Source organism: Erythrolamprus reginae, chromosome 1 (assembly GCF_031021105.1).
Source record: "Erythrolamprus reginae isolate rEryReg1 chromosome 1, rEryReg1.hap1, whole genome shotgun sequence".
In the NCBI taxonomy this organism is placed as follows: domain Eukaryota; kingdom Metazoa; phylum Chordata; class Lepidosauria; order Squamata; family Dipsadidae; genus Erythrolamprus; species Erythrolamprus reginae.
The window spans coordinates 58,273,143-58,290,920 of record NC_091950.1 but is presented as its reverse complement, the minus strand read 5'-3'; the positions used below and the strand labels follow the sequence as shown (position 1 = coordinate 58,290,920).

The window sequence follows — 17,778 nt, the reverse complement described above, 5'->3', positions numbered from 1 at the left end:
AGGAGGTTTGCACTCAAAATCTCATGATACATGGCCCCATTTATTCTTTCATGTACACGGATCAGTCGTCCTGGTCCCTTTGCAGAGAAACCGCCCCTAAGCATGATGTTGCCACCCCCATGCTTCACAGTAGGTATGGTGTTCTTTGGATGCAACTCAGCATTCTTTCTCCTCCAAACATGATGAGTTCTGTTTCTACCAAACAGTTCTCCTTTGGTTTCATCTGACTATATGACCTTCTCCCAATACTCTTCTGGATCATCCAAATGCTCTTGAGGAAACCTCAGATGGGCCCGGACATGTACTGGCTTAAACAGGGGGACATAGAAACATAGAAACATAGAAGACTGGCATTGCGGGATATGATTCTCTGGCAGCATGGTATGTTACTGATGGTAGCCTTTCTTATGTTGGTCCAGCCCTATGAAGGCCATTCACTAGGTCCCCCCATGTGGTTCTGGGATTTTTGCTCACTGTTCTTGCAATCATGTTGACCCCATAGGGTGAGTGCCCCAGATCGAGGGAGATTATCAATGGTCTTGTATATCTTCCATTTTGGCCTCTTCAAAACCCTATGCCTCGTCTCTCGTACCTTTTGGTGGCCCAGACTCCGCCATGATGTCAGTACCTACGTTAACTCATGCATCCGTTGTCGCCAATCCCAGTGTAATTATCTTCCCTAATCTATGTGTCACTGTCATATCAGTACAATAATCTTCCCTAATCTATATATTTCCATAATCTATATATTTTCCCTAATTCTAAATATCTTCCACTATCAAACTGTGTGATACTCTTCCCTAATCTATTCAATTTAACTTTTCCTTGCTTCATCTGTCTTTCACTATGATGCCTAACATAATCAATACTAATTATTATCCCATATTAGTCCTCCTTCTAATATTATATACCTCTTCCCTTTTCTTTTTCTCCCTCCTCCTATTTTATTTATCACTCTAAATCAGATAATCAGTTTATAATTCAATCAGAAGAAAAAAAGAAAAAAAGATCAAAAATAATAATCATCCAGAAATAATCATAACCATTTTCAATTATCTCGTCCATATTAACCACAATAATCATAACTGTTTTCAATTTTCTCATTCATAAATCATTTAAATTTTCTCCCTTTGTACAGTTCTTCCAATTTAACATTTTATATCTCTTGTTTATATATTTATATATGTGTTTAAGATGTATATATTTTTCAATAATAAACTCCAGTAAAATTAAAATATTAATAATTCCAATTATTTATGCATACCCATTTCCTTTTATAATTTATAACTTTGTGAGAAAAGACCAATCCTCTTCTTCTTCTTTATGGTGCTGTATACTTTTAGTATCTTCTGGGTTTTCTTAAAAGTGTTTAATTTCAAATTATATTGTCCAATGTGTTTTCAGTCAAATCAAACAGTCCAATCAGTTCAAATCAGTTCAATTTCATCTTGAATATTTTCTTCTTTCCATGCCCTAGCTAATCCTCCTTCTCATAGCCAGTCAGTGTGGAAGCCAAACAGTACAGTACAGTGAACCCTCGATCATCGCGAGGGTTCCGTTCCAGGACCCCGCTGGGGAGCGGAGCTGCGATGTCCCCAAGCGCGCGGGCACCGCCCGCCCGCCCACGCTGTTGCTGGGGCCGCTTCCCAGCTGGGGAGCCGAGCTGGGGAGTCCCGACCGCGCGCGCGTTGCTGGGGAAAGCGCGCGCGCTTGGGGAATCCCTAGCTCCGCTCCCCAGCTGGGAAGCGGAGCTAGGGATTCCCCAAGCGCGCGCGCTTTCCCCAGCAACGCGCGCGCGGTCGGGACTCCCTAGCTCGGCTCCCCAGCTGGGGAGCGGAGCTGCGATGTCCCCAAGCGCGCGGGCACCGCCCGCCCGCCCACGCTGTTGCTGGGGCCGCTTCCCAGCTGGGGAGCCGAGCTGGGGTGTCCCCGCGCGTGCCGCCCGCCCGCCCACGCCGTTGCTCGCGCCGCCGCTGGGGTCTTACGGGGGCAAGAGGGGGAAGACCCAGGGAAGCCTCTGCCCGGCGGGGAAACTCCACCATCTACGCATGCGTGGAAGGGCACGCATGCGCAGATGGTGGAGTTTACTTCCGGGTTGAAAACTCGCGAAATAGCCCTTTCGCGATCCTTGAGGACGCGAAACTCGAGGGTTCACTGTATATCTATAAACTGCAATGTCAGTCTTTAAACAAATAACAAGCTGCTATATTTCCTCTGGCCACACGATGGTGCTAGATGACACATTTTCCAGCTCTTTTTCAGCTCTTTCAGGTTTTTGATATCCTCTTCCAGTAATTTTACATTCCTCTTTGTTTATAAATAAAAAAGAAAAATATAGCTTCCACAACAGGAATTTAAGGTTCCCGATTCAAAGGGGCAAGTTTTAAAAAAACAATTAGGTAACTTAAAAGTCCAATCATGGGCAATTTGCTACTTTCTGAAGCTTTCGCTGAACACTACCTTGCACAGATAGCTGCTTTCTACAACCTCTGGCTGTTTTAGCTCCATCCACAAACCAATCCAAAATCCCTTTCAGGCACTCTCAGCTCACCACCAAAGACTGGATATCCCTTCCTTTCTCTTTAAGTAATTCCTCCAGCTCTTCCAGATGTTACTATTCAGCTCCCATCCCGGCTTCGTGTTGTCTCTGCAGCTGTGTTGGCTCAGGCGTGGCTGCCTGTCTGGCTTCACCACAGCCAGTATGAGACCAGGCCAGTTCACCTGGTGGGGCATGCCGACCTCTGCCAGGCCCCTGGCAGCATCCCATGCATCAGCCTCCCTACAGGACCAGAACCCCCGGGCAATGGGAATTGGGGCCATTCCAAGAGAGAGGGAATGGCCCCGCTGCCGTGGCCATCAGACCCCGCCTCTTCTCCTGGTAAGATAGTAGGTTGTTTGTCTCTAAGTAGAGGCTAATGGATTGATATATAATTGATCCCATAACTTTACAGATGATGTAACACTGTGAGACAGGTCTATAATTTTCTACTAGAATAGGGTCTCCCTTTTTAATGGTCAGACCATTTTCTGCCATGGCTTGACTTCAAGATTCCAATCCTCCCATGACTAGGTGGTTCGGCCCCAGGCACCTGATGGACCCAGAGGGCTTTCAGAGGGTGCTTGGGGTTTTATTGGATTCACTCATACACAGCTCGGGGGAATCTCTTGTGTTGGCAATGATCTATAAAGCCCTACCTGGCATCGGATCAGAGTACCTACAAGACCGCCTTCTGCTGCATGAATCCCAGCAGCTGATTAGGTCCCACAGAGTTGGCCTTCTTCAGGTCCCGTTGACAAAACAATGCCATCTGGTGGGGCCCAGGGGAAGAGCCTTCTCTGTGGCAGCCCCGGCCCTCTGGAATCAACCCTACGGAGGGGGCGGCATACAAATCTAATAATAATAATAATAATAATAATAATAATAATAATAATAGTGATAGTGATAGTGGTAGTGGTTGTGGTTGTGGTTGTTGTTGTTGTTGTTGTTGTTGTTATTATTATTATTATTGATAGGTATAACTGTGGCTAATGACCATATGTTGGGCAAGGAGCTCGTTGTGAAGGATACCTCATTCATTGTACATAGAGGTTTGGCTAGAGCAGTGGTAAGTTTTTTCAAAAAATAGGCATATATTCCACCAGGGCCATTAGATAAAGTTAGCTTTAGATTATGTAATGCTGTTTCAACATTACTGTAAAATCAATATGTAATAAAAACTAAAACAATTAGTTGTGATATGACTAGGAAATGAGGGGCAGCAGCCATTGCTGTCGACAAAACTGAACTGATGAGTATATTGAAGATGTTGGCCTTAGCAGTTCCATTGTTCCCAGTTAGGCCCTTTTAGGATAGAATAGTTTTCGAGTCCTTACATTTGGCATTTATGAAATTAAGGCTTGGGAGGAGTTTGAGTTTAGCAGCTCAGTGTGCACTGGTCAATCGTACATTTGGCCTTTATCTGGTGGCATAAGCCTTTGTAGCTGTTTTTAAAGCTGGCTATGAGGCTGGTTTTGTTTTCTCACCAAAGAGATTTTTTCTTGTATTGTAACTTTCTTATTGTTATAGGTAATTTGGGGTGGAGTTGGCTTTAGGGGTTATTTTAGGTATGTATAGAACAGAAGGTGCCAAACAAGAGAGTCAAGGCTGGTAGCTATGATATCATAGTTGGCTTTTTTAAAGTTATAATTTGGAGTCCCATCATTATGACCATCTATGCTAGAATACAAATTGAGACAAAAATCAATCATGCTGTGATTACTGTTGGAAAAAGGTTCTTTAACTTGTAGGCTATAAATTAAGTTTAAGCTATTGCAGAAGTTGAGATCTAAGCAGTTGTTGAACCTAGTGTTTTTCATTACCACTTAAGAAGAGATACTTTGTGTATTATTTTGCATGGTCCCCTTCCAGTCACAGATGTTTTACAGGCCAGGAATGGACAATTAATTTTCCAAAGGGGCCATTTGAGAAACTAAGTTTGTTGTGAAGGATCAAACCAATAGCTTCTGGCTACATTCTGCCCACTCGCCCAGAGAGCCATACATCAATCCAGCAGGAGGATGCAATAAAATGCAATCTGGCATGATCTGATCTGATCTATTTTTTAAAAAACCCATGTTAGCTTCTGGTTATGATTTTGCTTGTCTCTAGGTGTGTTTGCAGATTTATTGCTTGATAATCTTTTCCAGAATTTTCTCAGGTATTGATAGGTCTGTAATATCCTGGATCTATTTTTTAAATCCTTTTTTTTGGAAGATGGGAATTATGACAGCTCTTCTGGAGTCATCTACTGGTTCCTGATGGTCTAGGATCTTTGAAAGATATGGTTCAGTGGTTTTGCAATCACATCTGGCAGTTCTTTCAGAGCCTTAGAATGTAATCCATTTGGTCCAGGTGATATGAACTCAACTTGACTGGATAGGTGTTCTCTTAACTCCTGCCCCCCTTGTTTTGACTTCCATTCCTAAACTGTGTTAAGCAGTTCTGCTTTTTCTCTGCTGCTTGTCAACTTCTTCTTATTTTCTCCCATTGATGAATCAGTTCCTTGACTTTTTTTTTCATGCTTTGTACATGTTGAGAGAAACTTTTTATTATTTTTGACTTTTGTTGCAAGAAGGTGGGGGTGACTTGGAAGAGGGGGGCTTGGCACACAGCCCAGGAAGCCAATCGCCATTATCTTCGGTCGATTCAGATGACAAAGTGTTAGACCCACGCAGGTGCAGACTTATGCATCGAAGAGACCAATTGAGGAAATATTACAGGAGATAAGAGAGGCCACCTGTGTTTGGGTGGGGCTCCAGTAATTAGAGCTGCTGCTATAAATAGCAGCGTGCTGGTTTGGCCGTTGTGGAAGATTATATGATCGCAGTTCTTCAGGATCATGCCTCGCTGTTTCTGAACTTTGTGGATTTTTCACGCCTTTGACACCAAAGCAGAGTAAAGTGTGTGTGTGTTTCACTTCGTGGGAAAAAGGAGGGCTCTGACATTTCTTCACAGCTACTAGCTAAGTACTTAAGGACTGATTAAGGGACTGGTACAGCCTACAAGGTTGTTTTGGAGAAGAGTGCTCTTTGCAATACAAAAAGGGTGCTTTGTTTCTTTTGAATTTTGTGATAAAGGACATTGTTTTGAATTTTCAAACGTGTGTGTGTCTGAAATTTGTACCTGTGAATTTTCGGGAGGCATCTACCGGAGAGCCCGGCAGAACATTTGGCCTTTTTTGTTTTTACACCAGAGAGATCTTTTTTTGGTTTGTAGTTTCCTTATTGAGACAGGTAAATTATTATTATTTTTTTATCCTCTGGTTGATGTTAGAGGTACATGTAGTCTGATAAGTCACTTAATTTGGAGTAAGAATGTAGTGTAGAGATCATCAATAGTATTGCAGTTAGAAAATAAGGATCGCCAGTTAAGAAGGGAGAGAATGGCATCTATAGGTTCATAATTGGCTTTCCTGAAATTGTACTTAGGTGTAACATTATTCAGGTGAGTGTTAGGGTGGTATAGATTGAGGTTGAAGTTAATCATACTATGGTCACTGTTGGAAAAGGGTTCTTTTACATACAGTCCATAAATAGCACTTTTGCTATTACATAATATGAGGTCAAGACAGCTGTTGAGTCTAGTATTGTTTGATACTAATTGGTCGAGTCCCAGGCTGGTGACTGCATTGTATAAGGTAGTATGGATTAGATCCATGCTTCATTTTTTTAGAGTTCAGTTAATGTGTGGTATGTTGAGGTCACCAAGGAAGATAGTGGGGTAGGAGCAGGAGGTTGCCCATGTTAGCAGTGAGGTTAATTTGGTTGCATGAGTAATGTCGTAGTCAGGAGCTCTGTAGCATAGTAGGAAACTGAGTGTAGTATTGAGGGAAAAATCATATATGTTTCAGGGAGGATTAGATCATGTGCAACTTGGATGTTTTTTAGATTGAGTGTTTTTTATAGAATATAGCTACACCGCCTGCTCTGCAGGATTCTCTGTCAGACGGGAAAACAAGGTAGTTATTTGATGTGATGATGGAATCAGGAGAGGATGTATTTAGCCATGTTTCACAGACAAAGATTATGTCAAATATGTTAGTGTTTAGTAGGAGGACAAATTCAGACAACTTGTTGATTATACTTCTTGCGTTGATTAGTTTACATTTGAGATTGATTTTGGGTTCTGGATTGAAATAGGGCTGAGTTGGATTGAAATTGGATTGCCTTAAGGTAGTAGGGCACTTCCCTATTCTTGGCTGGAAGTGCTAGGGATGTCCATTTGCTGATGAGGGATGGTAGGTGTGGAAGTGTAGGATGGTTGGAAGATGAAGGGAAGGTTGTGGATCCTGATTTTGTTGCATTCAGTGTGGTAATAATAATAATAATAATAATAATAATAATAATTTATTAGATTTGTATGCCGCCTCTCTCTGAAGACTTGGGGCGGCTCACAACAATAACAACAATGTAATAAATCTAATACATTAAAAGAAATCTAAAACCCATTATTTAAAAAACATACAACATACTCATATCATACAAATCCAATTAAATAAATAAAATAAATAAATAAATAAATACATAAATAAATAATATAGCCCAGGGGCTCAGCTTCCCCATGCCTGACAACATAGGTGGGTCTTAAATAGTTTACAAAAGGCAAGGAGTTTGGGGACAGTTCTAATCTCCAGGTGGAATTGGTTCCAGAGGGCCAGGGCCGTCACAGAGACGGTATTGTTTTGTCAACGGGACCTGGAGAAGGCCAACTCTGTGGGACCTAATCGGTCTCTGGGATTCGTGTGGCAGAAGGCTGTTCCAAAGATATTCTGGTCCGATGCCATGAAGGGCTTTATAGGTCATTACCAACATTTTGAATTGTGACCGGAAACTAATGGGCAACCAATGCAAGCCGCGGAGTGTTGACGAAATGTGGGGAAATCTAGGAAGCTCTCGCAGCCGCCTTCTGCATGATCTGAAGTTTCCGAACTATTTTCAAAGGTAGCCTCATGTAGAGAGCATTGCAGTAGTTGAACCTTGAGGTGATGAGGGTGTGAGTGACTGTGAGCAGTGACTCCCTGTCCAAATAGGGCCACATCTGGTGCACCAGGCAAACCAGGACAAATGCCCTCCTCGCCACAGCTGAAAGATGGTGCTCTAATGTTAGCAGTGGATCAAGGAAGACACCCAAGTTGCGGACCATCTCCAAGGGGATTATAACTCCTCCCCCCAGGATAATGGATGGACAGATAGAATTGTCCTTGGGAGGCAAAACCCAGAGCCACTCTGTCTTGACTGGATTGAGTTTAAGCCTGTTGACACCTGTCCAGACTCTAACAGCCTCCAGGCACCAGCACATCACTTCCACCGCTTCACTGACTGGACATGGGGTGGAGATGTACAACTGGGTATCATCAGCCTACTGATGATACCTCATCCCATACCCTTTGATGATCTCACCCAGCAATTTCATGTAGATATTAAATAGCAGGCGGGAGAGGACCGACCCCTGAGGCACAAGGGGAGAACCCCCGGGGTTGACCTCTGACCCACCACTAACACCAACTGCGACCAACCAGAGATCATCCATCAGCACGACCAAAGCAGTTTCCATGTCAGGCCCAAAGTCAATATGTGAAGTCAAAGGGTGGCCTGACACAGTTTTGGTAGTGAGAAAAGAACAGGGGGGAGTGAAAGAGAGAGTGAGAGATTTATGCCATGCAGCACACATTCCTTTATGCAGTAAACTGAACACAGGAAGGAATTAGAAATCCCTGCATCGGATTTGTCCTTATGATTGCACTTGTGGGGATGGGGATGGGAGATGAGCTTTTGACCTGGATGTAATCTTAAGGGACCTTAAGTTGGAATGAATCATGCAGAATCCAAATTGACTTTGTTAATAAATTGGACCCTGTGCTAAAATTATAAGATGTGGAAGTTGATTTATTTTCTCAGATGCTATTTGGTTCGCTGACATTCCACGCTGTAGCCGGGCCTGAATCCTGACTGTTGAGGGCCTAGATAATTGACTTCTTCTAAGGACCATTGGAGCTGGAGCAACACCACCTTCTTGACAACCTTCCCCATAAAGGGAAGGTTGGAGACTGGATGATAGTTGTTGAGAATGGCTGTGTCCAGGGAAGGCTTCTTGAGGAGGGGGTTCACAAATGCCTTCTTGTAGTGAGCCGGAAAAGACCCCCTCCTCAAAGAAGCATTGACAATCTCCTGGATTCAGCTCTGTGTCATCTCTCTGCTGGCCGAAACCAGCCAAGAGGGACATGGATCCAGTAAACAGATGGTGCAACTCACAGCTCCAATGGCCTTGTCCACTTCATCAGGCGTCACCAGGTCAAACTCCTCCCAAACAGGTTGACAACGATGAGCTCCAGTCACCTTGACTGACTCATTGTCCGCTGACTCTGCTATCCAATTGGAGTCAAGGTCCGTCCGGATCTGAGTGATTTTATCAGTGAAAAATTTGTTAAAATCCTCGGCACTGCTCTGCAAGGGCTCCTCAACTCCCTCCTGGTTAAGAAGGGAGAGAGTTACCCTAAACAGAGCGGCTGGGCGATATTCCACTGATGCAATCAAGGCAGCATGGTATGTGCATTTGCTGCCTTGAGCACCACTTTGTAGCACTTGTATGAGCTCTTACAAGTGTTTGATCAGACTCGGATTTACTTTTCCCCCACTGCTTCTCTAGACGTCTCTTCTGGCGTTTCAACTCCTGGAGTTCCTCGGTAAACCAAGGAGCTCTGTGGGGTCTAGTGTCACAGAGAGGACCAATAGTGCAATCCGGCCAAGAGCCTCTGTCGCAGCCCTGTTCCAGGCCACAGCAAGGGACTCTGCCGAATTGTGGACGAATGAATTGGGTATAACCCCAAGCGCCCTCTGAAAACCTTCTGGATCCATTAGGTGTCTGGGGTGGAACCACCTAGTCGGTTCCGCCTCCCTGAGGGGGAGGATTGGAGCCCTGAAGTCAAGCTGCAGTAGAAAATGGTCTGACCATGATAAAGGCCGAACATCTAAGCCCCTTAGTCTCAGACCATTACCCAGTTTCTCCAAGAGAAATATCATGTTGGGTGCGTGTCCCCCCTCATGAGTCGAACCTTGAACAACTTGAGCCAGGTCCAGGTAATTTATGTATAGGTTAGTTTCACCAAGATCTAGACGTCTCTTAAGTTTGGCCCGATGTTCATGAGAACGGATGCATTGAAGTAGAGATAGATCTGGTTTTGATCTAAGTTTGCTGTAATTGGCCTTATTTCTGGCAATGGAGTTCATAGTTTTGATGAACTGTTGTTTGGTTGTTTCACTTTTGCAAACCACTCTACAGAAATGAGGAGCCATTGATCCATCACTGTACCTGAATACAGGGCCGTTTCTAGTGACCTCTAAGATGTCTGTTCCTGCTCTAGTTCCGTTCTCTACCTTTGGAATACAAAGCTGTCTGCTAGATTTGTCAGGCTTGTCAAATCAAGGAAGGTATGTTTTCAAACTAAGCTTTCTATGTAACAAAATAAGAGAATATTTGTAGTTTAGAGTTGAACTGTGGAATCATTAATATACTAAGGAAGTTACTTAGTTTAGTAATGAAATATCTGCAAGAAAACAACCAAGAGTACCAAGGATGCACACTACCTTTGTAGAGACTTCTTGATCCATATTGGGTGGTAAAAAATAACAACAGTTGAATAGTCAATTTTTGGAATTCTTTTCTTAGGGAGGTGTGCCTCTCACATTTTTTTAAAAAAAATATTGTTAATTAAATATCACATAGTTGATTATATTTGAATGTTACTGTGTCTTTGTAAACCCAGTCCCCATGTCCAAAAATTATTTCTAGAATGAAATCTTTTCAAACACAGTTAGTGGTAGTTAATGCTTACCTTCTCTTTACAGTCTGAAAAGGCAACAGAAAATGAGAGCTTCATATAATCTGCACATTTGCAATCGCCTCGGTTTAATTTGTTAGCACACTGTTTATACTTTCCGCTGGCCTGTGGAAAAGATATCCATTGATCAAAGTATAACTAAACAGTGATCTGATTTTTAAGTCAGTGACATTTTTTGACTACCATTTGTTTACATGGAGACTCCTAAATGGTGGAGTAGGTATGGAAAGGGATTTGCAATTGCTTTTCATTGTTATAAGTGATTTTTAATTTATGAATACACTTGTATATTAACATTGTACATGAATATAATATATAGCAGCAAGGTATTTTAGAAGAAGATTGATGGCAGAAAAAGACCTCATAGTCCATCTAGTCTGTCCTTATACTATTTCCTGTATTTTATCTTAGGATGGATATATGTTTATCCCAGGCATATTTAAATTCAGTTACTGTGGATTTACCAACAACGTCTGCTGGAAGTTTGTTCCAAGGATCTACTTGTCAGGCTGAACTCTCTAACTCCACATGAAGACACAACCAAAGATTCCTTTCTCCTCTGACTACTCACTACCCCTCCCATCCCCCCTTGTGTGGTGTCAGGCTGAACTCTCTAACTCCACATGAAGACTTCAGCTTCACACTACTACTCTTTCAGTAAAATAATATTTTCTCATGTTGCTTTTGATCTTTCCCCCAACTAACCTCAGATTGTGTCCCCTTTTTCTTGTGTTCACTTTCCTGTTAAAAACACTTCCCTCCTGAACCTTATTAAACCCTTTAACATTTTAAGTTTATTTGTCTTAAAAATCATGGGATTCAAAGGATAAAAATTATTAATAACCAAAACTTACTTTTGATTCTCCAAAATAATCTCTCATTCTAGGTTTACTTGGATCTGCATTATAAAAATTATCTGTAAGTGGAACAGCAATTCCCTTTTTAGACGGTGGCCTGTAGTTCACCTATATTAACAATAACAACAAAAACTGTTGGATAATAGGAAGTGTACTTCAGCATCCTTTTCTAATCCCAAACTCTACTTACTAGAATCATTGATTTCTATGAAATTACTCTGATTCCACTGAAAGTGGTGTTTAAAAATTGTGCTAGAAATTGCAGTCTTCAGTATAATATACATAAGCAGATATAAATGTGCAGGATATCCCCCCCCCTCGGCAAAAAAACCCATTAGCCAGCTAGTTGTCACTCGTGTCTGTAATTAGGACAAAGTGTTGTAAGCAAAATGATGAGGTCAATAAACCAACAAACCTCAAATAAAGAATAGTAAAACAACAAAAAGGACAAATGATAGAAAGCCTTATTTGTTGAGGAGCACAGTAACATTTTAAGATTTTGTACTGAACCCACAAGGTTCAGTATGACAACGGATTAGGCAAGTAGTCATTTTTAAAAAATTGCTGTAAAAGTTCAATTCTAGATAATGATTAAAATGATAAAAGTGTTTATGGGAAAAACATACTATGTAATTATTTCTTACTTTAAAAGTAATTAAGGATCATACTAAGGTACTAGAGAAGGAAGGACAATAAGAAAACAATGAAATATTCAATAAATAGTGCATAAACCTACTACCCCCACTGCATTTTCCCTCGTGGGGGCAACAGCCAATCACTGTACACTTGTACATATACAAGTCAAATAAAGGATACAGAACTTTAGACAAAGTTTAAGTGTAACACACCCATTTGCTTCCCATCACCCCTGGACTTTCACTCCATTTCACTTGTTGAACCCAGGATCTGAGATACTAAGAATACTGCTGGAGTTCTGAAGCATAGCTATGAATCTGTGGCCTAAAATTGATGAGATCACCCGGGCTTTTCTATATTCCTGGAGTCTGGAGATGCAAAGGAAATTAAAAGGGTATAGTTGGTTCTAATAGATCCAAAAGCCAGGGCTAGATTTGAATTGTCCTCTACAAAGAAGTTGAAAAATATGGCTTGCAGCACTTTACATTCGGACTTCAAAAGATGATTCAAAATGTGCAGGAGGAAAAAAAAGTTTAACACTGAAATAGGCACAACTGCTGCTTTCACATTATGCTGCTATAAGCTGGGGACTGTTCTGTCTGGGTGCCCCCAGACTTCAACACCAACTGGAAAAAGCAGCCAGAAACGCTGGTAACAGCAAAAGCACTTTATAGTTTGAAAAATAAACACAGAGAAAAACCTGTTCTTCCCAACAGGCAGGCTATGAGTACAAACGACCAGCCGGGAGCTTGGCGTCAGGGATCAGGTCGATGGCACAGTCGTACGTCTGATGCGGTGGTAGCCGATCCGCCTCCTTCTCGTTAAACACATCGGCGAACTCCTCGAGGCAACGGGGTAACTGGATCGAGGGAACTACTGGGCCGTGGGCTGCGCACACATGTCGGTGGTGGTCCACGCACTGCAAACTGGAGAATGTGACCAGGTTCTGGGACCACACCACATGCGGGTCATGCGCGCGCAGCCACGACAACCCCAGCACGAGAGGAAAATGAAGCCCCTTGGTAACATAAAACTGCAGGGCCTCCTCATGAGTTCCGATGCACATCCGCGAGGGCCAACGCTGGATAAGTCCGAGTCCATTCCGCAATATGCAGAGTCACCGCAAGCGTCAGGTGTCGAAACGGTCCGGAGTCGGTAGCCGTGGAGTCAGGAGAAAGTGGGATCCCCGCCCGACCTAGTGTTGCCACCAAGCCGGGCCTCCCTCGTTTCCCGATCGTTCCGGCGACGGAGTACGTCCAGACGAAGGCCCCGCCATCAGAGAGTTCATGACAGGGACGGGGACACAAGGGGTTGTCTCCTGGAACTGCACGGGGGACGCCATGGGAAGCACGGGAGAGCTGGAGGGTACGGGAACGACGGCAGCCACCGTGCTCCGCCTCTTGTGGGGACAAATGACAGCAAAATGTCCTGGGGCCCCGCAATAAAAACACAACCCTGCCGCCCGCCGACGCCCTCGTTCCTCCGGGGTCTGTCGGGGTCGTGCGTAACTCACGTCCATCGGCTCCCCGGCGGCAACACGATCCATCAGGCGTGGAGGCAGCGCTGGTGAAAAACATCGGGGTGCAGGGACCGGAGCTGGGGTGCCTACGGTCGACAACCCCCGCTGCGGAACAGGTGTCGGCGGGACGCCTGACGCATGGGGGTTGGACCGTCCCACTCGACGCACTTCCCTGGCCAACAGCCTGGCCTCTATGGCCAAGCAATGCCGCTCCAAAGCGTCCAAAGTGCCGGGCAGCACCTCATGCACTAGTTCATCTAACATAGTGTCCGATAGTCCGTCCTGAAAGGCCTCGATCAGAGCAGCCTCATTCCACTGGACTTGCCCGGCCAGAGACCGAAAGTCAGCCATGTAGTCCGCCAGGGGACGCGAACCCTGGCGCAGTTGCTTCAGCGCCCGCGTGGCCGTCTGCTCCTGCACCGGGTCCGCAAATTGGTGCCGCAGCAGGTCACAGAAAGCAGCATAGTTCTGAAGTAGCGGGTCATCCAGAGCCAGGTAAGGAGCCACCCACGACGCTGCAGGGCCAGCCAACAGGCTACACAGAAACGCCACCTTGTGGTCATCCCCTGGGAAGTGCATCATCTGGGCGTTGATAAAGAGCTGCACCTGGCTCTGGAACGCAGAAAACAGCTGCTGGTCCCCCCCAGAACTTTTCCGGCATCGCCACAAAACATTTCCTTCTGGGCAAAGGTGCTGGAGGAGGTACCACAGGGGCCGCCTGGGGTGGGGCCGCCTGGGACAAAACCTCCACCTGGCGTTGTAACATCAGGACCGTCTGGGTCAACTGGGCAATGTCCCCTCGCAACTCTGCAAAGACAGCCTGCATGTCAGCTGCAGAAACGTCCATGGTGGCAGGCAAAAACAGGAAGCCAAAAAGCAAAAAATGCCCAACAAGGAACCAGCAGCAGAGAGCAAGAAAAATAAACAACCAAACCACCCCTCCAAAATGAGAACCAGGTGTCTGGTGGTTGGTGGAGTATTATACTGTTCTGTCTGGGTGCCCCCAGACTTCAACACCAACTGGAAAAAGCATCCAGACACGCTGGTAAAAGCAAAAGCACTTTATAGTTTGAAAAATAAACACAGAGAAAAACCTGTTCTTCCCAACAGGCAGGCTATGAGACTTCACAGCAGAGTCCTGATGGCCAGACAATACAGCAGACTTCTTGCTGGCACACCCACCACTGTAGAGAATAAGACCCACACCTTTCCCCCCCAAGGTTTCAGTATTCAAAGTCACAAACCAGAATTCCAAGATGCCAAAGATCACAGCCAGGTCCCAGGACTCCCAAAGATAATACTCCACAAGCCAGGAAGGGTGGGTCTGCCTTTTCAGCCTTTCCAGAGAGCACCACACCCAAACCCAGCTGTTGCCTCTTTAGTGCTGAAAGTACCTGGCTAATTGTCCCCTTCGTTGTGTTGCTCTTCTCTGCCGGAGATCGATTATTGCTTGTGCATTTTCATCTAAGGAATCCAGGCTGCTTGCTGGGGAGAGCTCCCTCTCGGGGGACTCTGGCTGTCCTCCCTCTCCCTCAGCCTGAGATTCCTCCTCCCCGTCTGCCTGAACCTCCTGTTCCTCATCCTCCCCCTCTGAGCAGGAAGCCGGCAGAGGATCAGCCGTTCCCTGAGGGGCCTCAGACGGAATCACAACAGGGACTAAACCCAAACATTCCACAATTCTAATGTTTTGTGACAAATAGCTTTGGCCAAGAACTTTGCAGTGGCTGGATTTCTGCTTTCAGTATATATGATTGTATGGTTGGGGCAACAGAGGCAAAGATCAGGGTATGCAAAGAAAATGGTTCGCAAGAAAACACAAGATGGGAGATGTTCAAAATTTTTAAAATGATATTTTTAAACAGATGTATTTGTTGGTGGCTTTCAATAAAAAAAAGTACTAAAAAAGTTAAAATTAGAACAAAATGGATAGAAAAATTAAAAACCAAGATGATAGGGAGTGGGAATCTTTTCTACCAGTCAGACATTCCAAGGCCAAGCATCAGAGTCAAGTTCTTAGGCTATGTCAGGAGTGTTTGGTCGGACTTCACCTCCCTCAGGACAATATACCAGTGGGCAGGGCCCAGAGGATTAAAATCTTTTTCCTGGATTCCACAAGTCAAAATTCTTTGGCTGATGGGATATGAAGTAGACACTTTCCCCAGGAACAAATGTGGCCAGCTAGTCCCATCACAATGAAATGGTTTCTCAGATAACATACTTTATCATTGTCAGATGGCCACTATACTTGTAACTTTTTTTTTTACATCTGTCATGTACTGTGTAATTTTTTTTGCTTTGGTAACATCATCTAAGTTCTCCTCACAGTATGGTAAAAAAGATCAAGATGACAGTTATGAGATTAAAGCTCTGACTGTTTTTATGTGCATTGCACACAGAGTACATATACAAATACTGTATGAGCAAAGTTTCAGCAACTCCTTATGGCCGTCATCTTGACCTTTTCTGATCTCACCATGTGGACATCACTACATCAATTAACTTATAGCTTCCATATGGAGAGCCAGGAAGACTAGCTACTACTGGAATGATTGTACACTGAAGATTGTCAAATTCTCTCAACTTTGTTTATCTTATAATTATACTTGATAGGTTTCTAAGCAATTCTATCTCACAAATAAGCAAAGCACACTCAACTATATCTTACCTATGACAAATTGGCTATAGTTTCTTTTTCCTTTAAAAAAATATTAATTCATCTCCAATTTAAAGGAATGGTTACAATGAAATTCAGTGCCATACTTTGATCCCAGGTGTCTGATTAGGTCCATCTCTGAAACAGTGGTAGCCAGAGACCATATTGCTACACTTTGTTTCCCCCTGTCTAGAGCATTTTGAAAATTCTTCAGTATTCTTACCGGCAGAACCGCTAAATATTTACTAATCTCTGAATTATTGTAACCGAAGGTATCCTCTGAAGACAGCCAGTCTGATGGAGACAGTTTATAAGGTAGAACATAGTGTGTTGCTTTAAGGTAGGAGCAGGAACTCTTCAAGGTTATTATAATAGTTGAAACATCACATGTGAGACTGGCATATGTCAGAACCACAGCTATGGTAGTTTTATCCTAGGGATGATAATTAAAAAGCATAATATTAATTTGCCCCAATATAAAATAAATAATTATTATTCCATCATGGGATAATAATTATTTATCTACAAAAGTTCAACCATTAAAATAGTTAAATATCTACGCTGTCTTTCATTATAATAGCTCAAGAATTCTAGTTGGGAGAAATATATCTTCAGTGGTAACATTACTTGTACATTGAAATACGGCAAATATAATGAATGCATTTTAAGAGAAGCTTTCCAGTCAGCTAAAAAGAGAAACAATAACACAAAAGTAATCCATTTTAAAAAAAGTATATATTGTTTTCCGTTTATTATGCTAGACATCCATAACTGTTTATCTCTCTTAGTAATTCTTGTCATGCCTCTAATGGATCTTCTATAATGAACACCAGGTCATCTGTGTATGCCTGGAGTTTGAATTCTTGTCCTTTAATTTTAAGTTGCCTAATTTGTGGATTTTTCTGAATTTGTTGTATCAATGTGTCCATAGAAAAAATAAAAAGCAGGGGCGATAATGGACATCCTTGACGTACTATTTTCCAGATTTGAAAGTTCTTTGTTAATTCTCCATTTACCATAATTCTTGCTGATTATGTATTATAAATTATTTCAATCATTTTAATAAATTTACTTCCAAATTTCATTTGTTTTAATTGTTCAATTAAGAATTTCCATTTCAAGTTGTCAAAGGCTTTCTGGGCATCCAAGAATATTAGTGCCACAGATTTCTCTGGATATGCTTCATAGAATTCTAATGTATTTAATATTATTCTTGTGTTGTTCTTAATTAATCTACCCAGTCAAAACCCATTTTGATCTGTTTGTATCCATTCATTTAAAATCGGTTTAATTCTATTCGCCATAATTGTAGTAAATATTTTAAAATCAGCATTAAGCAATGAAATTGGTTTATAGTTTTGGATTTTTTGTTTTTCTCTTTTCTCTTTTGGTATTAGCGTTATTAATGCTTCTGTCCAAAACCTTGGAATTCTTCCACAATCTAGTACTTCATTGAGTGTGGTTAGTAATAGCTCTTTGTAGTATTCGTTTGGAATCCCATCTGGCCCTGGAGTTTTATTATTCTTCTGCTTGTGAATCACATTCTCTAATTCTATTGCTGTTATTTTTTTATTCAAACATTCTTTGTTTAATTCTGTCAACGCCCCTAAATCTATTCTATTTATAAACTCTTTTAGTTTACCTTTATCACTTTCTTCTTTATTATAGAGCTCTTTAAAATATTCCACCGCTATTTTCTTTTTACCTTCTATTGTAAATTGCTTATTCCTTTTTCAT

At 42.8% G+C, this 17,778-nt stretch overlaps 1 protein-coding gene across 1 annotated transcript in view; it reads right to left on the bottom strand.

The window, feature by feature from the left end:
• The window catches only part of LOC139161085 (cation channel sperm-associated auxiliary subunit beta-like), a 203,989-nt gene that overhangs the window by 29,513 nt on the left and 156,698 nt on the right, over positions 1-17,778 (bottom strand). Inside the window, exons 20-22 of the mRNA XM_070739810.1 lie at positions 16,265-16,474; positions 11,231-11,341; positions 10,371-10,481 (exon numbers count right to left, since the gene is read on the bottom strand). Coding sequence (XP_070595911.1) covers positions 10,371-10,481; positions 11,231-11,341; positions 16,265-16,474 — 432 coding nt within the window. The remainder of the gene's footprint in view (positions 1-10,370; positions 10,482-11,230; positions 11,342-16,264; positions 16,475-17,778) is intronic.